The 21,038-nt window shown below is 41.2% G+C and overlaps 2 protein-coding genes across 10 annotated transcripts in view; one reads left to right on the forward strand and one right to left on the reverse strand.

Annotated features, from left to right (window-relative positions):
* Nucleotides 1-468: 468 nt before the first annotated feature.
* On the reverse strand, nucleotides 469-5,433 carry LOC120040744 (queuine tRNA-ribosyltransferase catalytic subunit 1-like). Its single transcript, XM_038985793.1, has 9 exons — nucleotides 5,142-5,433; nucleotides 4,081-4,149; nucleotides 3,661-3,799; nucleotides 3,346-3,540; nucleotides 2,962-3,100; nucleotides 2,756-2,831; nucleotides 2,443-2,552; nucleotides 1,985-2,069; nucleotides 469-1,914 (listed from the first exon to the last, which is right to left on the reverse strand). The coding sequence occupies exons 1-9, from the start codon at nucleotides 5,427-5,429 to the stop codon at nucleotides 1,762-1,764; spliced, it is 1,254 nt and encodes a 417-aa protein (XP_038841721.1). The 5' UTR covers nucleotides 5,430-5,433; the 3' UTR covers nucleotides 469-1,761.
* Nucleotides 5,434-5,731: 298 nt separating this feature from the next.
* The window catches only part of LOC120040756 (dynamin-2-like), a 41,269-nt gene continuing 25,962 nt past the window's right edge, over nucleotides 5,732-21,038 (forward strand). For 8 of the 9 annotated variants that reach the window (XM_038985821.1, XM_038985799.1, XM_038985805.1 and 5 more), the window contains exons 1-2: nucleotides 5,732-5,791; nucleotides 5,916-6,202. In XM_038985821.1, coding sequence (XP_038841749.1) covers nucleotides 6,042-6,202 — 161 coding nt within the window. In that variant the 5' untranslated portion in view covers nucleotides 5,732-5,791; nucleotides 5,916-6,041. The other variant, XM_038985800.1, reaches the window with a different exon arrangement.

Here is a 21,038-nt window from a genome sequence, read left to right on the forward strand (position 1 = left end):
TCGAACTCAATCAGCATGACAGAGTGATCACCAGCCTTGTCCTCGTCAACACTCACACCTGTGTTAACGAGAGAATCACTGGCATGGTGTGAGCTGGTCCTTTTGTGGCAGGGCTGAAATGCAGTGGAAATGTTTTTTGGGGATTCAGTTCATTTGCATGGCAAAGAGGGACTTTTCAATTAATTGCAATTCATCTGATCACTCTTCATAACATTCTGGAGTATATGCAAATTGCCATCATACAAACTGAGGCAGCAGACTTTGTGAAAATTAATATTTGTGTTCTCTTAGAGAATTCATCCAATAGGACTACAATATCCCATAAAATAATCTAATTCAAGTGACACGCACAGATTTAGGTAAAAATGTGATTGTCAACCGTGTTGATTCATTAAAGAATAACTTGCTCATTACTATTACATGTTTATTATTATATGTTTAGCATGATAAACTAATAACTGACAGGTATTAACAATTACAACCCATGTATAAACTATGTAGCCTATACAGGGTGCCTTTATTTAAAGATCTTGTCTCTCAACTAGAGGCAACAGGTGCTTTTACAACTGCAATGTAGCCTATTAAAGCTTTAATTAGATGTCTTACAATGAAAAACTGAAACAGAAAGGACCTCAATTTCTAACAGAAAAACAGGAACCAATCAAACAAAAAAATCTTGCCTATTGTTTTCCAATGTGTCTTTGATCCTGGTGTGCTTCAATGGCAGATTATGACACCCTATTATTCTCTGTCCTCCGACTGTCTTGACTGCTGGAACTCATTGTATTGGGTGTCATTTTTTGTTTGAGAAAGTAGCACTTCGGAGACACAGGAAATTGTGATCCCCTAAGCCACTTCCTTGAGAATTGGTTTGCCACTACTCTGTCTGCCCTCAGCATGCAAATCTGACTAAACCATACATGCTCTACTTCTCTGCTTTTGAACCAAACTGGGTGGGTATAATTCCCATTCCTTCCTATGAAACTTCTCCAGCATGTCAACTAAACAGATGGTGTAATCTGGCTCACGTGCATTTTCATCAGGTTTAGAATATTTTTGCCCTCTAGTGGCCCAAAGTCAAAAGCACACAAATGTGGGTTCCTGTGTCCTCATCTCTTGCACAACAAAACAGAACTCAATTATAGAAATGTATTTGCTTCCTCCTGCTGGTAAAGGTCGATAATAAGCCCTAGGAAATGTTCCGAATCTCTCTAATTGTTAGTTTATGACCACATTTCTGTGTTAGAAGTCATGCATGGAATTTAAAGAGGGTGGGCCGCTGGTCTGTAGCCATGGTAACAACTAAAAGTGTCTGAATATATCAGAGGAGACAGTTCCTGGACTTCAACAACACTACTCCACTCCCACATTATCATACACTGAAAAGGTCTGCAGTGAAAACTGGATGTCACAAAAGTACTGTATGTCTGACAGGAGTTGAAAGCAGTACAATGTAAATTCATAACTTTCAACAGAATGTTTAGCATATAAATGACAAAAAAAAACTACCCGTACTGTAACAAAACATGAACGTAACTAAATCATAAAGACAGTAAAATATTCAGGCACATCACCGTCATTGAACCATTCAGTAATAAGTCTGACAGAATATACAGGCAGAAGCAATTACCCAAGTGAAGCATAAAAGTAGAAAAAGCGATTTCATAACAAACAAAACAATTTTTAAAAAGGAGATCTGATTTCTCATATAAAAGGTCTTATTGGCCATTTCAGAGGAAGTCCCAGGCTGTGTAAAGCAGTTTAATTCAATGTGATGTTGACTGTTCCTAGAGCATCCACCGCCCAGCCTGGATACTGTTCAGGAGAGGGGAACATTCTCTTCATGAATGCCCTCACAAAGTCTGGGAAGCGACCATCTATGATGCTCTGTCTCAGCGACCGCATCAGAGTGAGCTGGACGCAAAGATAAGGTTATTATCTCATCTATGGCAAATAGTAAGTAAACCATTCTAAAAACACAGACCTGGTAGGAGATGTTGTGGATGGTAATGTGATGCATGGCTGCGGTGTCACTCTTGAACAGAGCATGCAGATAGGCCCGACTGTGCCTGGAGTCATTGGGGAGCAAAAGAAAACCGATAATGTATTTAAAAAATAGATATATTTAACCTTTATTTAACTAGGCAAGTCAGTTATATTATTGACAATGATGGTCTTGTTCAGGGGCAGAGCGACAGATTTCTACCTTGTCAGCTCGGGGATTCAATCTAGCAACCTTTCGGTTACTGGCCCAATGCTCTAACCACTAGGCTACCTGCCGCCCCATGAGAAAACAATCCTCAGAATCATTCAGCCTACAACTAAAAACATCCATTGAAGAGAATTGAGATTTGTAAACCAGTTTCTCTAACCCCTACAAACTCCATTCCTTCAACCCTCCGTATTCTGTCCCTCAGTGTACCAGGGTTAATATGGCTTTACCTCCTGCAGGTGGGGCACTGGCAGTCTGGGTCTATTGCCTGTAGATCCTTGGCAAACTGCTTCTTGGTAATCGTCAGAGATCCCCACGGGACCAGGGCTGAGCCAAACCTCTGGGATGAAAGGAAGAAGATCACTTCATTATCATCATAACCATAATCATCAACATAATCATTATAAAGAAAGTAGTACTGCTATGGACTAAATTATAAAAGAAGCTATTGGGTATCTCTGCACTTGTGATAAGAATACTTATTTTGAAGTAAATTAATAGAGAGTAGGTGACTCATAATATGTAAGAGAATGGAATACTTACTGCAGTGCGTGTTGGGAAGACACAGTCAAACATGTCACAACCCAGAGCAACACACACCACCAGGTCTACTGCATAACTGTGACCCACAGCAAAACACATGAACCACATACATAAAAATATCTGTACGGCACAACAAAACATTTGCAATTTATGTCATTTATGCATGGAAATGTGCTGTTATAACATAAGGAAGATGGCAGCCATACCCAACCCCCATGAGGTAGCGAGGCTTCTCCCGAGGCAGGTGATCTGTGCTGAGTGTCACCATCCTCCAGAAATCATCCTTCTCCTCACCTCCGCTCAGCCCACCGATAGCAAAGCCAGGAACATCCCGTTTTGTCATTTCTGTAAAAAGCACAGGAACAGAAAAAAAATAAAAATAATGTATCCTCTGGAAATAAGCAAATTTCACGAAATTTGGTATCAGATAATGTATTTTTCATTAGCTCTTTTCCACTGTATTTCCAGTGGAAATTTCCAAAATAAGATGTTAAACTAATTAGCTAATTGGCATGAAGACAGAGCAATTTGCTGTGCTGAATGGCTTTGAGGGAGGATAGACATAGATGAAACAGGGGGGAACATATTACCGTCTAGACAGGCTTTGCGCAGCTCTGCGTTCAGGCCCCCCTGGATGATGGCAAACAGGTTCTGTCTATCTGGATTCTTATTGGCTGCAATGCAGCGGTCCAGCCAGCGAATCGATCTCCACGTAGCCTCCTCCACCCGCGGCCCAGTCACCGTACTGCTGACCACGTCATCCAACTGCATCATGATGTCTGACCCTGGACAAAACAGAAATGGTGCGATATTAAAATTAAGAACAGGAGTACTACCTGAAGTATAGTGGCTTTACTTTCCAGACTGATTCATTGGGAGTGGATACTGGATTGTGTCCTTCTTACCCAGACTGTTCTGTATGGCGATTGACTGCTCAGGACTCAGAAGGATCTCCTTCCCATCGTAAGGAGATTTGAACTTGACCCCCTCCTCAGTAACCTCAGATAGTTCAACAAGAGACACCATCTGAAAGCCCCCACTGTCCTATGTAGAAATGGTAGGGATTCAAGTAAAATTCCAACCAAAAACTATATTTTGGTTTGTGTTTCAATAGTCCATCATTGACATACTGTAGTCCCAAAATGTTTTTCTTGTCAGCACTCAAGTTTTCAAGATATGTGACCTTCAAAATACAGAAATCCTCCCCATATGATGCATTTTGCATCATATGATGCTCACATATCTTGAAAAGCAGACATTTGGGTGAAAGAGACCCTTGTTCTTTTTAGCCCACTTACGCAGTCAACACATTAGCTGATACTCACAGTCAAAAGGTTTCTTTTCCAGTTCATGAAGCCATGCAGGCCATTTGCTTTCTCAATCAGCTCAGGACCCTGTGATCGGACAGACAGACAACACCATCCTCACTGTCTGCAGCACACCAGACACTGACAACAAAGAGCTGTCTACAAGGTCAATCATCTTTGATACACAATGTGAATAGCCCTAGCACCACTTAATGTAGCCCTTGATAATGACTCTCAGTGCCATTACATTACACATAAGAGTTATTGGACGAAGGCGTCTTCTATACAGGGGAGTTCTGTTAAGAGCCCTGAAGCTCAGTCTGAACATTAACACGCATCGCTTGCAGTACAGTTTTGGAAGCATAAGGACCTTATATCTTTCATATTAGCAATAAATAATTTTCGAAAAACAAAAGGTTACATTTATACACAGCTTTATAGGGTTATACACAGCTTTACAGCTTTTTGTCCCTGAAAAACACTGTTGGCCGCAACTGTGTTAAAACAGTTAAAACAGTCTACAGTAAGTGTGCATTTGCGAAATTATTTTGATGTGATATGAAAGTAGAGGGATTTATGTTTCTAGAACCGGACCGCAAGTGAGAATCAATTAACGTTTAGATGGAGTATTTGGCTGTTTTGGCTTCCTGAGCAAATTTGCCTTTAAAGCGCAAATCAGCAGTTGAAACAATAACAAAAAACCCTCTCCACCACTGTTGTAACCATTCTCAAATTCATAGACAGAGGTATGGATGCAAGGACTGACCATCCATGATATCAGAATTATAGCTTTGACCATGTTGAAGCTATACTGTGTTTGTTTACATTAACTTTGTTCACAAAGATTGGAGTAAAACAAAGTTATATTGTATATATTTTGGGGGGTATGACAGTTGAACTAAGCTCATGAGGCATTTATAAATTATATTCTTCAAGAATCAAAGGGTACATATCATTAATGTATAAATCCAAAAATAGATGTAGCAAATTCTGATTTCCCCTTTACACAGAACATGTAAGGTCATTGGACTATAACGAGTAACTTAGGCTCCTTTCTTACATTATTGGGCTACACTTACCGGCCTCATACCCAAGTGGTATGTGTTGCCAAGACAAATCTGACATCCCAGATCATCGAGTTGGTCCACAGTGATTCCCTTCATCGTGCCTTGTGTACCAACAGGCATGAACACTGGGGTGCTGACCGTACAGTGAGGGAGTGTGAGATCACAAGCCCTCGCTTTGGTCACTGGACATTCGGCGATGATTCGGAGAGCAAGAGGAGCAACGATAGAAACGGCTTTCTTGACAACCATGCCTGTTTCAAGGCTGCTCGTTGCAGCTCCTCTGGCTATGGGCGCAGCCATGTTGTTGCACACAGACGACGTCAACAAGCACGTGACATACCGGAACTACAATAATCTAATATTTGCATTGAGTTGTCAAAAATATGTCTCCATTACAATACTATTGACAGCAAACTCGTAGAAGCTATCCTTGCATGTCTTTTCATTTAATAATTGTATCATCAAGTATTAATTTGCCCATTGAAGCAATGTCCAGGGGTGAACGCACCCCTTTGACGTTAAAAACAACTAGCCAATGAAAGGAGAGTGATTAGAGACGAGCAGTGAGATTGACCAATTATTTAATTGACAGGAGGCGGTAGCCTTATCACCGGTTAGGTCGGATGTCGACTTGCCTGACCGGATGGTGGAAGTTTTGTTTTGTGAGTTTTCTATCCGTTTCGTTTGGTTGACTTTGAGTATTTTTTGTATATATAAGAACACGTTATTGTAATCCCACTAAATTGGGAGTTACACAATTTTAAACAGCATATTTTCCTTTGACAGAGTGAAGACAGGGCGGCTTGAAAGGTGGAGTTCAACACTTCGGAGTAACCCGAGCACCTTGCTAACTAGTAACGTTAACGTAGTAGTCTAACGTTAGTTCCAGAGGGGAGCCGATCCAACGAAACCATGGGGAACCGGGGGATGGAAGATTTGATCCCCCTTATCAACAAACTTCAGGACGCTTTCAGTTCCATCGGCCAGAGTTGTAACTTGGACCTACCGCAAATTGCTGTGGTCGGTGGGCAGAGTGCTGGAAAAAGCTCGGTCTTGGAAAATTTCGTTGGCAGGTTGGTGGTGCACAAAGCTAACGTTAGCTAGACAGCTATCATATTTGTGGTTTAGCTCACTCAACTCAATTTGCAAAAGCTCCCTGGAGTCAGTTTTTAGTAAGGAATTTCGTTAGCTAGATAACCAGTTGGTAATGTTGTGAGATGATCTGTGCTCCTAAACGGGTATTTGGTCACATACTCATTTACGCACTTGGCGTAAGCAAACAAAACAAAACGAAAGAGGAGGAACGAAATGTTGACGTTAGATGCGACGTTTGCGTGGCAAGCCAGGGCGAATAACAAATGTTTCAAAGGAAATCGTGAAAAGTTGCCTGGAGGCACTGGTCTAAGACCAGAAATATTACATAGTAGTATCTATTTATGTAAGGAAATTAAACAAAATTCAATAAACATGGACCAAATAACTTGCTCCTGCAATAGTGTCAGCGGTAGTCAGAAGGGCCGAACACGGAAATTAAATCAGGCTACTTCAGTCGACTGATCAGTAGATTAGATATCTTAATTATTTGTGTATTGTAGACTGTTCCCAGTACACATTGTATTGTTTTCCATTTAAGATGTATGTAATTTATAACTCTCTAGGTGACATGATGACATTACACAACAACAGAACACAACTAGCTACAGTAGCTGCTTTTTTCAGTCTGACAGGCTATGTTGAGCATAATCTGTATGGAGTGTAGTCTAGAATTTAGGTATATGAAAAACATTTAGTTGAATATTAGGCTGCTTGTCCCCCTTTAATCTCCTCAAATATGATGCTGCGCTTGGCAAGATTGGATGCCACAAAGAGGCCAACAACATTGGTTTCCCAGTGGTGTTTGCATAGGATCTGCTGTTATGTATAATTTCTATACCCTTATGAATTTTATACCCTTTGCCTGTAAAAACAAAAAAATATTACCTGTAGTTAGGCACTGTATCCTGTGTAAATATACTGTATAGTTTTGTGGGGTCCAAAGAACTCGTTTATAGTGGGTGAGTACAGAGATAATAGGTGGGTGTAGTGTAGACTGGAGAAAAATTTATTTTGTGTGATGTCACACTGGTGTTTAAGCCCTTGAATGACTCCGTTCCATTACATTACACAAGTCATTGGAGGAAGGAGTTTTGTTAATATCCCCAACGCTCGGTCTGAACAGTAACGCCTTGATCACACTGACAGCGTCATTGCATTTTGGTACACCAGGAGTACATTAATTTCCAATGGAACACTGCGTTTGCCTTGCAGCCGTGCGTTCTGTGTGGGGCATACGTTGGATTTATCAAAGGTATACGTCCAACTGTACGCATAGACAGCTTGACAGAAATGTTAGCAGAAGGTGAATGTTAAACTTTTGTTGCACACATCCAGATGCTGCAAACCATTTTGCGCAAGTACACTGTAGGTGTGATCAAGGCGTAACGTGCATCGCTTGCGGTACGGTTTTGGAAGCCTTATCCTTAGCCTTAGACCTTATCTTTCATATCAGTGGGAAATCATTTTCTAAAGACGAAAGCATAAATTGTTATAGACCTTTTTTATAGGGTTATGGTTACTGTTCTCACAACGCCATATCTCCATGTTACAGCGCATGTTTATGTGAAACAGATGGACCACCTGTGATCATTAGCTATGTAGCATGCTATGAACACCTGTGTGTAACGGAAGATGGCTGCCAGAAACGTGTTGTCCCTGAAAAATACTGTCAGGTGCAACTGTGATAAAGCCTGTTAAAACATTGTATACTAAGTGTATGTTTTGCATAGTGAAATGATATTGGTGTAACATTAAAAATAAAGGGCTTTATGATTCTAGAACCGTTTCGCAATTGAGAATCGATTCACGTTTAGATGGAGTTGTGGGCTGCCAGAGCCAGTCTACCTCCTGAAAATAACAACACAAGATCCTTGGACCTTAAGGAGTAACGGTAGTCTTCTTAAGAGTACATTTTGTGCTAACTGATGTTCTGCCCTTGTTTCAAAGGGAAACCTCGGTGTAGGCTTGTCTCCCACTGGTCTATTTATAAGTTCCATGCCACACCTGGAAATCGGCAGCGGGACAGGACCCACTATGCACAACCTATATTATGGCAGTCTATCACTAGGCTACAGCCTATACTTTTGTGTTGAACATAATAGCCTTGGGCCTAATACTTTCCCCCTGTGAGGCTAATGAATGAAAATGTGTACTTTATACATGAGCTGCACCAGTTTTGTTAATTTATAATGCACTGACTGTCCCTCTCACTCACTAACCCAGTTTAGTGTTGGCTCTGAGGAGACTTGGATAGGATGTGTGTATGATGTATGAACAGCAGGTGTGTACCTGGCCCTGTGGGGTCTGTCATCATTTCCTATTTTCTCGCTAGCCTAGTCTGTTTTTAAACTAAAATGATCTATCAGCAAGAAATAGGCATTCAATAGAATTTCACGACTATAGCATTGTGTTGACTCATACAGCTTATTGCAGAAATAGGCAACTCATCATTTCCACTTGAGTGCTTCCTCTTTCTCACCACATTTGATTGTGAATTTCTACTGTTCGATAGAAAACAATCTCTCCTTGCCTGTTTGTGTTGTGTGCTCTAACCCACAGCCCTCTTTAACAGGCTGGTCCTGTCTCTGTCTCCCACATCAGCAGTGTGTGAGATCACCCTTCATATAAAGACACAAAACAAGGACCTATGAAAGCAGCTTGTTAAGCAGGTTTTCCCAATTCAAAGACTCACTCAGAAGAATATGACACACACACACTTTACAGAAAACCTCACACTGATACCTATCAGGATTATTTGTGAGGATAACACCAAGGAGAGTAGCATTTGGGGCGGCAGGTAGCTAGTGGTTAGACCGTTGGGCCAGTAACCGAAAGGTTGCTAGATCGAATCCCTGAGCTGACAAGGTAAAAATATGTCCTTCTGCCCCTGAACAAGGCAGTTAACGCACTGTTCCTAGGCCATCATTGTAAATAAGAATTTGTTCTTAACTGACTTGCCTAGTTTAAAAAATAAAAATAATAATAATAATACAAATCTGGGTGTTTGGAGTCATACCTTGTGGGATTGGTAATAATCTGAAGGATGTAGCGAGTCTTATTGCTTTAGGAGTTGGTCAGGTGGTTTAAGCATGTTCCAGTTAAGGTCACCTAGCAGGACAAATTCAGACTTAGTGTAAGGGGCCAGGAGAGAGCTTAGGGCAGGTAGGGTACAGGTTGGTGCTGATGGTGGCCAAAAACACCCAGCAGCGGTCAATGGAGCTATTTGAAAGTTTAATGCTTAAAACCAGCTAATTAAATTGTTTAGGGACAGACTTGGTGGAGACAAACGAGCACTGAAGGTGATCCTTGGTAAAAAAATTGCCACTCCACCACCTTTGGAAGATCTGTCTTGCTGAAAAAGGTTAAATTCAGTGTTCAAAACACTCTTTCTTAACCACGTCTCAGTAATGACCAACACATTTGGATTGGAGCTGTGAACCTACACTTTTAATTGATACATTTTAGGTAATAAGCTTCTATTGTTAACGTGCAAAAAAAACAGGCTTTTACGAGAGCAGAAATCAGTGAAACAGATATCAGTGCACAAGTCAGAATTGGGGCTAGCAACAGTAGATGGGCCAGGGTCTACATGCACATTTCCAGATATGATCAGCATTAATACAATCAGGGCATGGCAGAGGACAGGGAGAGCTCTGCAATGTTGATGTTTTATGACATTTGAATGTGCATCAGATGGCAACAAGATCATATTGTACAATTTCATCAGCTAACATGAATATAAAGCCGACGAGAGCTGGATAGGATGGGATGCCAAGAGTCCATGTAACCAATAGAGTCAGAGTCCCGAGTGTGGGAACAAATAGTCTGTCCCACGGTTGGGTAAACAAGCAAGTTCATAGTCAACAAAGTGCGCAGGAGTCATGAGGCAAATAGCATAAAGCAGCAGAATGAAATATAAGGACTTGGGGCTAGCCATGTAAGTTCAGAGTCACTCGCCCCAACGAGCTTGAGAGAGTAGCTCTCTGAGTCCAGTAAGCTATAAAAGTCTGAGAGAAAATAAATCAATAGTAGTCCTATCCTAGTTAATTGAAGTGTTTCTGAGGAAGTTAATTAGCCTACCTAAAATTATGATCAGTCCAAAGTCTGCTGTGTGTAAGTGCATGTGTGTGTGTAAGTGCATGTGTGCTGGAGGTGAGTGAAAGCCCGGAAGAGAGCGGGGAGTGTGGCGGGGGTACCTATAGCAAACAGGGGGAGACAGGCTAGGGCAGACAGTGAACAGATCGCCAGGTGGAATCCAAGCAGCAGTGCAGCAGGCAACGGGAGTAGGTGTCACAGCCACTTGGGAGAAGCTTTTTTGGGGAGGCAGATTCCTTGTAGAAAATTCTAGCTATCTAGCTAACGTAGCTAGCAAGTCTGTGTCCACCGTTCTTAACACGGAAGGGTTTGGGTGCTGCTGCCAATCACTATGGCAATTAGACTGTTAGAAATGTTTTCTTCTGTTTTGATGTTGGGTACCTTTTTGTTACATAAGTTCAAATCAACATGTATTCGTCATATTCACAGGATACAGCATAAACGGTGCAATATACATATATTTTCTTGTGGACTTCCTCAACACTGCAGTAATAATACAATTATCAGTAAAACTAATACTGTCATTAATAGCATAAAAGTGTACAATAAAGTAATTAAAAAATCAAGTAATAACTAAGGATTTATTGTAAGCATTTATGGAATATACTGTGAATATTACAATGCCAGTGTGCTGATATCAAGTTGTTGTGTTAAGGGGTGCTTAGGCTATATGAAGTGTTTTAGCTCTTGGTTTGAGACAGGCTTACTTTAAGAGAGTATGACTCCTGTGGCATAATGCAAGCTACAGAAGCAAACATACATGGCATGTGGGTGAAAGAGAAACCTTCTGAGAGAGAAGTGGAGTGTTTGACTCGTTTTTATGAATATCTTTGAAGTAGCGTCATACCATCACAGAAGTTCCTCTGGGGGTGAAGATGGTAATTTCTGTCAGTGTGGACATGGAGACATGCGAGAGAAGTGTAATGACAGACTGGTTGTGGAGGTTTCTCTCTCTCTGTGTGTGTGGGTGGGGGGGACTGGCCGTAGTATATCTCCTCTGTCTACAGCAGCAACAATGAATGAGTCCAGCAGTAGGAGTGGGAGTGGGAATACACCCTAGAAATTAGAGCAGCTCTTGTTCTGTCCCGCCTTGGCTGCCTGCCTCCACCCTTTTGTTGTGCTAGGTGAATTCCGTTGAGCTCTGATGTCATCTAGCCTAATGGTTGACTGGCAGTCGCTTAAGTCTTTGACTCTGACTCATGCGTTCCTCTTCCATTGATGATTATGACGTTTCACAACATGCAAAAGTCAGTTCGGTTGTCATTGAAATGTACCACCGCAAGATATCTTGTAATGAGTGGTGTAGCAGCCTTTCATAAGGCAGTCTAATTGAATGTGGACCTCCGTCTCCCAGGTGCCATGCTGCTATTGACTGCCGCTGGTCAGGTGAGATGGCGTTAGTCTGTGGTATTCTGTTCATGTTGGAGACGTGATTGACTTTCCTTGTTGTTCCCTGAAACTGAACAGAGTGTTTGTGTTTTGCGTGATTTTAGGGCATGTTTATACATCAAATCTAATTACGCTGCAGCGAGCGACTGGAACGAGCTGCAAAAAACATTCAAACTGGACCGTTTTATCTCCATCTCTTCATTCAAAGACTCAATCATGGATACTCTTACTGACAGCTGTGGCTGCTTCGCCTGATGTATTGTTGTCTCTACCCTCTTGCCCTTTATGCTTTCGTCTGTGCCCAATAATGTTTGTACCATGTTTTTTTGCTGCTGCCATGTGCTGCTGCCGTGTTGTTGTGTTGCTGCCATGCTGTGTTTTCATGTGTTGCTGCCATGCTGTGTTGTCATGTGTTGCTGTGTTGTTGTCTTAGATCTGTCTTTATGTAGTGTTGTGGTGTCTCTCTGGTCGTGATGGGTGTTTTGTCCTATATTTTTATTAGATTTTTTTGTTTTTAATCCCCCGTCCCTGCAGGAGGACTTTTGGTAGGTCATCATTGTAAATAAGAATTTGTTCTTAACTGACTTGCCTAGTTAAATATAAAATAAAAACAGTCACTGACTCAGCAACTCTGTGTGTGTATGTACATAAGGACAACCAAAGGGTTCATATAAGACTTTGCTGACACCCAGGAGGATATTTTGAACTTCTTATGGCTGAGATCCCGTTAACGGGATCGACTTGACAACAGCCAGTGAAAGTGCAGGGCGCCAAATTCAAACAAATCTCATAATTAAAATTCCTCAAACATACAAGTATTTTACACCATTTTAAAGCTAAATTTATTGTTAATCCCACCACAGTGTCCGGTTTTCAAAAAGGCTTTACGACGAAAGCACACCATCTGATTATGTTAGGTCAGTACCTAGTCAAAGAAAAACACAGCCATTTCTCAGCCAAAGAGAGGAGTCACAAAAAGCCGAAATAGAGAAAATGAATCACTAATCTTTGATCTTCATCAGATGACACTCATCGGACTTCATGTTACACAATACATGTTTGTTTTGTTCGATAAAGTTCATATTTATATCCAAAAATCTCAGTTTACATTGGCGCGTTATGTTCAGTAATGTTTTGCCTCCAAAACATCCGGTGATTTTCCAGAGAGCCACATCAATTTACAGAAATACTCATCATAAATGTTGATGAAAATACATGTGTTATGCATGGAACTTTAGATTAACTTCTCCTTAATGCAACCGCTGTGTCAGATTTCAAAAAAGTTTACAGAAAAAACACACCATGCAATAATCTGAGTACAGCACTCCGAGACCAAAACAAGCCATACAGATACCCGCCATGTTGTGGAGTCAACAGAAGTCAGAAATAGCTTTATAAATATTCACTTACCTTCGATGATCTTCATCAGAATGCACTCCCAGGAATCCCAGTTCCACAATAAATGTTTGTTTTGTTCGATAACGTCCATAATTTGTCCAAATACCTCCTTTTTGTTTGCGTTTAGTTCCAAAATCCAAATTGATGACGCGCAGGCCAGACAAAAAGTAAAAGAATTCCATTACAGTTCGTAGAAACATGTCAAACGATGTATAGAATCAATCTTTAGGATGTTTTTAACATAAATCTTCAATAATGTTTCAACCGGAGAATTCCTTTGTCTGTAGAAATGCGATGGAATGCAGCTAACTCTCTCTCATGAGCTCGTGGCACTCTGCCAGACACCTGACTCAATCAGCTCTTATTCCCTCATCCTTCACAGTAGAAGCATCAAACAAGGTTCTAAAGACTGTTGACATCTAGTGGAAGCCTTAGGAAGTGCAATAAGACACTGTATATTGGATAGGCAAACCTACAAACCTCAGATTTCCCACTTCCGGGTTGGATTTGTCTCAGGTTTTTGCCTGCCATATGAGTTATACTCACAGACATAATTCAAACAGTTTTAGAAACTTCAGAGTTTCTATCCAAATCTACTAATAATATGCATGTCTTAGCTTCTGGGACTGAGTAGCAGGCAGTTTACTCTGGGCACCTTATTCATCCAAGCTACTCTACTGCCCCCAGCCATAAGAAGTTAAAAGCTTCTGTGCATTTGAGCATGGCAATAAGCTAACTTAGGTCATCTAAGTTCCTGTTCAGGGTGAATCAGTAGCCTAACCCTTGGTGCTCCCCTTCTCAGAGAGTCATCTGACATGGCTGCATCTAAACTGCTGAAATACTACCAACACCTGTACTCTAATAAACAAATACCACACTAAGGACAATAAAAACGCTATTAGCAGATGCTGCCATTAAATGGTTACCACTCTGCTTTGGCTTTCTGTAGAATGTTTCTGCGTGCTGAATTGCACTCTGTGGTATTAGTAAAATGTCATTTTCCATGCTTCTCCCATTTTTTAAAATGTGTGTTATTGGACTATTAATAACTTGATGAGGATCATGAGGTCTCCACTCTGGCTCTCTGTGTGGCTGTTGGACTGTGATGTCATTGTCCCTGGGGGCGGGAATATGGAGGTCATATCTAGCTGTACAAGCTGGTTGGGGCTGGGCTGTTATCTGATTTGCTGTGCCAGTGCTGGCAGCGGAGTAGAGGATACTAGTGGACTGTGAACCTGGGAGGTGACCAGGAACTGACTGACTCACATGGTTTGTGAATTGGAAGGTTTTGCCTAAATGGTAACAAATTGAGGGGAAATGATGCAAACCCCTTGGAGGGAAAAGCAATAGGAATGTTAACCATCTAAAATCTGTCTTGTACATCAAGCTGCATCTTTGCAAAAGCTCAGCCACATACATTGTCCACTCAGCTTTTGTAGTCTATTTGATTCTTGAAAGTGGACTGAAAGCCTGGCGAGGCAGTCAGACTTGAGGCTGTGAATGTGGGAACCATAATGATAGAGGTCTAAGATGCCACATGAGTTAATCCCACGCCTCTCACCAAACCTCAGACCCATGTTTGTGTTCCACACCCCTCCTGGTAAACCAGTGACCTCAACATTTCAGTCTACTTCAGTCATCCAGAAACTGTCTACTACACACAGTCTACTACAGTCATCTTAAACTTTTTGCATCTTAATGAAAACAGACAAACATTATTTATAATTATAATTTATTAATTGAACATGCTAACCTTTTGTCTTTGTTTAAACATTCTACTATGGAACCATTTTATATTTAGATCAGGCCTGTACTCTACACAGACCGACACACCATAACCAATCAGAGCTGCAGTAGGCCTATATACAAATAGCCATTGCCATATATGGATCTACCATTCACTTTGAACTGGACTGTGTTTACAGCATGAGCGGTCACTAGTAGATGCGCTTGTTTTGAGATCAAAGCGAGAACTGCATGTAGCCACCTGTGCACATGTGTTCATATTCCTTGCTAGTTAGTGAGTTATTGTCCCAGTTATAGCTAACTTCTAGTCAACAATGGAGTGGTTGCTTCCTAGAAGAGTTCAAAATGTGGGCATTTCTAGCCATCTTTGAAAAGCGAGTCAGTTAACTTCTTACGGCTGAGATCCCGTTAACGGGATCGACTTGACAACAGCCAGTGAAAGTGCAGGGCGCCAAATTCAAACAACAGAAATCTCATACTTAAAATTCCTCAAACATACAAGTATTTTACACCATTTTAAAGCTAAACTTGTTGTTAATCCCACCACAGTGTCCGATTTCAAAAAGGGTTTACGACGAAAGCATACCATGCGATTATGTTAGGTCAGCACCTAGTCACAGAAAAACACAGCCATTTTTCCAGCCAAAGAGAGGAGTCACAAAAAGCAGAAATAGAGAGAATTAATCATTAACCTTTGATGATCTTCATCAGATGACACTCATAGGACTTCATGTTACACAATACATGTATGTTTTGTTCGATAAAGTTCATATTTATATCCAAATATCTCAGTTTACATTGGCGCGTTACGTTCAGTGATGTTTTGCTTCCAAAACATCCGGTGATTTTGCAGAGAGCCACATCAATTTACAGAAATACTCATCATAAATGTTGATGAAAATACATGTGTTATGCATGGAACTTTAGATTAACTTCTCCTTAATGCAACCGCTGTGTCAGATTTCAAAAAAGTTTACAGAAAAAACACACCATGCAATAATCTGAGTACAGCACTCCGAGACCAAAACAAGCCATACAGATACCCGCCATGTTGTGGAGTCAACAGAAGTCAGAAATAGCTTTATAAATATTCACTTACCTTTGATGATCTTCATCAGAATGCACTCCCAGGAATCCCAGTTCCACAAATGTTTGATTTGTTCGATAAAGTCCATCATTTATGTCCAAATACCTCCTTTTTGTTCGCATTTAGTTCCAAAATCCAAATTCACGATGCGCAGGCCAGACAAAGTAAAAAAATTCCTTTACAGTTCGTAGAAACATGTCAAACGATGTATAGAATCAATCTTTAGGATGTTTTTAACATAACTCTTCAATAATGTTTCAACCGGAGAATTCCTTTGTCTTCAGAAATGCAATGGAACGCAGCTACCTCTCTCGGGCGCACGCCTGACTGAGCTCATGGCATTCTGCCAGACCTCTTACTCAATCAGCTCTTATTCTCTCCTCCTTCACAGTAGAAGCCTGAAACAAGGGTCTAAAGACTGTTGACATCTAGTGGGAATTGCCTTAGGAAGTGCAATCGGACCAAATTTCCACTGTATATTGGATAGGCAAAGACTTGAAAACCTACAAACCTCAGATTTCCCACTTCCTGGTTTGATTTTTTTCTCAGGTTTTTGCCTGACATATGAGTTCTGTTAATACTCACAGACATCATTCAAACAGTTTTAGAAACTTCAGAGTGTTTTCTATCCAAATCTACTAATAATATGCATATCTTAGCTTCTGGGCCTTATATTTGACTTGGCAAGTCAGTTAAGAACAAATTCTTATTTACAAGAACAGCCTACTCCTTCTTTAGCTAGATTCTTTAGCTAAATAGCCCAGTACTGTTCTCTAGACCGTCACGTTGTACAGTGCTGTATTTTCCATTCCATCCTGACGGAAACCCAGAGGGTTTTTTGTTTTTCTTGGAATAGAAACACCATAATATTAATTAAGAAAGTACCAGTCAAAAGTTTGGACACCTACTCATTCCAGGCATTTTCTTTATTTTTACTCTTTTCTACATTGTGGAATAATAGTGAAGACATCACAACTATGAAATAACACATATGGAATCAGTTAAGAAAAAATTATTATTTACAAGGACAGCCTACTCCTTCCTCCCCGTCGGGGAATTGAACCCCGGTCTCTCGCGTGCCAGCACGACACGGGGATTCTTTAGCTAAATAGGCCAGTACTGTAGCCTACTCCCGATCGTCACTTTGTACAGCGCCATATTTTCCGTTCCAACCTAACGGTTCCAACCTTGTTTTTCTTGGAATAGAAACACCATTTTCAGAAATGTTGCTTATTTAATTTTCTTAATATCATTCCCATATACTATGTTCTTACAAAAAAGGTTTTAAATTCTCTATACAGCCACTATTGAAGGCAATCAAATGCTTCTCAGATGCCCTCTGGTGGTCAAACTGGCACTAACTAGCATTAATGGTACCAGTGGTTCACACTTAAATAAAATGCCATAGAATTCTGCAGCACCATGCAAGCTGCGCCGCAGTACGCTGCAACTTTTAAAGGACGAACCACTGTATGCCTACACTGAACACCACACATTTGCTGCTACTGTAAACTGAATGATAGAACAGCTATTTCCGTAATGTTATGTGATGCTTTTTCTCTCCATTGTTTTTGATGGTAGGCCACTCTGGTAGGCATACATTATGATGAAATAGCCACAGTAGACTACTTGGCCACTTAAAACTGTAAGTTAAAGCGGGTACAGCCTCCGTGTTCACAGTAAGCACACGCCGGAAGTTGCACAGAATTTTGACAATGTTCAAATTTGCACTCCGCTGACCTGAAATTTGCACATTTCCCTCAAAAAAATGTAAGACCATTGCTTAGAACTATAAGTTAAGCATAACTATAGGAAATCTAAGATGCGTCAAATAAATTATATCCAGCTCGGAGCTCCAGCTATGCATTTGGTTTGCTAACTAGCTAGCTTAGGGGCTAGATGTCAAGATCAAGCTTCTTGGTTACAGCAGAGACATTCAATCCCCTCCTAGATCAACATCTCTGTTGCCTAAATTGTTTTGTGCTCGCAAAAATATAAATAAAATATACATTATTTTGAAATGGTGGCCCTTGTCTGCACTTCCGGTAATACTGTATACCCTGGAAAAAAGGGACACGAAGGGTATGACGGTATGAACATCTGTATACCGCCCAAACCTACAGTCTACTACAGTCATCCAGTGACACAGTCTAGAACACTACTACTACAGTCATCCAGTGACACAGTCTAGAACACATGTACTACTACAGTCATCCAGTGACAGTCTAGAACACATGTACTACTACAGTCATCCCGTGACACAGTCTAAAACACATGTACTACTACAGTCATCCCGTGACACAGTCTAAAACACATGTACTACTACAGTCATCCAGTGACAGTCTAGAACACATGTACTACTACAGTCATCCAGTGACAGTCTAGAACACATCTACTACTACAGTCATCCAGTGACACAGTCTAGAACACATCTACTACTACAGTCATCCAGTGACACAGTCTAGAACACATCTACTACTACAGTCATCCAGTGACACAGTCTAAAACACATGTACTACTACAGTCATCCAGTGACACAGTCTAAAACACATGTACTACTACAGTCATCCAGTGATAGTCTAGAACACATGTACTACTACAGTCATCCCGTGACACAGTCTAAAACACATGTACTACTACTACAGTCATCCCGTGACACAGTCTAAAACACATGTACTACTACAGTCATCCAGTGACAGTCTAGAACACATGTACTACTACAGTCATCCAGTGACACAGTCTAAAACACATGTACTACTACAGTCATCCCGTGACACAGTCTAAAACACATGTACTACTACAGTCATCCAGTGACAGTCTAGAACACATGTACTACTACAGTCATCCCGTGACACAGTCTAAAACACATGTACTACTACAGTCATCCCGTGACACAGTCTAAAACACATGTACTACTACAGTCATCCAGTGACACAGTCTAGAACACATCTACTACTACAGTCATCCAGTGACAGTCTAAAACACATGTACTACTACAGTCATCCAGTGACACAGTCTAGAACACATCTACTACTACAGTCATCCAGTGACACAGTCTAGAACACATCTACTACTACAGTCATCCAGTGACAGTCTAGAACACATCTACTACTACAGTCATCCAGTGGCACAGTCTAGAACACATCTACTACTACAGTCATCCAGTGACACAGTCTAGAACACATCTACTACTACAGTCATCCAGTGACACAGTCTAAAACACATGTACTACTACAGTCATCCAGTGACACAGTCTAAAACACATGTACTACTACAGTCATCCAGTGACACAGTCTTGAACACATCTACTACTACAGTCATCCAGTGACACAGTCTAAAACACATCTACTACTACAGTCATCCAGTGACACAGTCTTGAACACATCTACTACAGTCTACTAGTCATCCAGTGACACAGTCTTGAACACATCTACTACAGTCTACTAGTCATCCAGGGACACAGTCTTGAACACATCTACTACAGTCTACTAGTCATCCAGGGACACAGTCTTGAACACATCTACTACAGTCTACTAGTCATCCAGGGACACAGTCTTGAACACATCTACTACAGTCTACTAGTCATCCAGGGACACAGTCTTGAACACATCTACTACAGTCTACTAGTCATCCAGGGACACAGTCTTGAACACATCTACTACAGTCTACTAGTCATCCAGGGACACAGTCTTGAACACATCTACTACAGTCTACTAGTCATCCAGGGACACAGTCTTGAACACATCTACTACAGTCTACTAGTCATCCAGGGACACAGTCTTGAACACATCTACTACAGTCTACTAGTCATCCAGGGACACAGTCTTGAACACATCTACTACAGTCTACTAGTCATCCAGGGACACAGTCTTGAACACATCTACTACAGTCTACTAGTCATCCAGTGACACAGTCTTGAACACATCTACTACAGTCTACTAGTCATCCAGTGACACAGTCTTGAACACATCTACTACAGTCTACTAGTCATCCAGTGACACAGTCTTGAACACATCTACTACAGTCTACTAGTCATCCAGTGACACAGTCTTGAACACATCTACTACAGTCTACTAGTCATCCAGGGACACAGTCTTGAACACATCTACTACAGTCTACTAGTCATCCAGGGACACAGTCTTGAACACATCTACTACAGTCTACTAGTCATCCAGGGACACAGTCTAGAACACATCTACTACAGTCTACTAGTCATCCAGGGACACAGTCTACAACACATCTACTACAGTCTACTAGTCATCCAGGGACACAGTCTACAACACATCTACTACAGTCTACTAGTCATCCAGGGACACAGTCTAGAACACATCTACTACAGTCTACTAGTCATCCAGGGACACAGTCTTGAACACATCTACTACAGTCTACTAGTCATCCAGGGACACAGTCTTGAACACATCTACTACAGTCTACTAGTCATCCAGTGACACAGTCTTGAACACATCTACTACAGTCTACTAGTCATCCAGGGACACAGTCTACACAGTAATCCAGGGACACAGTCTACACAGTAATCCAGTGACACAGTCTACTCAGTCATCCAGGGACACAGTCTACAACAGTCAAGTAGTCTACTGCAGAGCTGAGCATATGTAATAGGCTAGGCACACAGTCTATTACTGTCATCCAGTCTACTACAGTACATAGGCTTCTCTGAACCAGACCATGCCGGGCTGCTTCCAGCCTCAGTATAACAGTCAGGGTTGGTTGAAGTTGGGAACAATTCCATTTCTGTCAGTAGATTTATTCCATAGGGATCCTATTCAAACCCTGATCTTGAATTTAGATGGAATTCACCCCAACCCTGATGGCTGTGGAATCCCTGGTAGTGAGAGTCAGATCAGAGGCAAGGGAGTGTTCAATGTTGGTTCTGTCTGACCCTTCTCTTTCATTATATCTATTTTCTGCGGCATTGAAGGAGGGAGGCTCAGAGGCTGCTGGTCTTTGCTTGGCCTATTCATAATGCATTGAATGATACACAATCTGTTCAGCTCCTCTATCATTTACAGCACATCAATAATGGACATGCACCCACATGTCCTCTCTTCCCTTCTAGTGGGGGCTTTTATGGCTGTATA

Source organism: Salvelinus namaycush, chromosome 3 (assembly GCF_016432855.1).
Source record: "Salvelinus namaycush isolate Seneca chromosome 3, SaNama_1.0, whole genome shotgun sequence".
Lineage (NCBI taxonomy): Eukaryota > Metazoa > Chordata > Actinopteri > Salmoniformes > Salmonidae > Salvelinus > Salvelinus namaycush.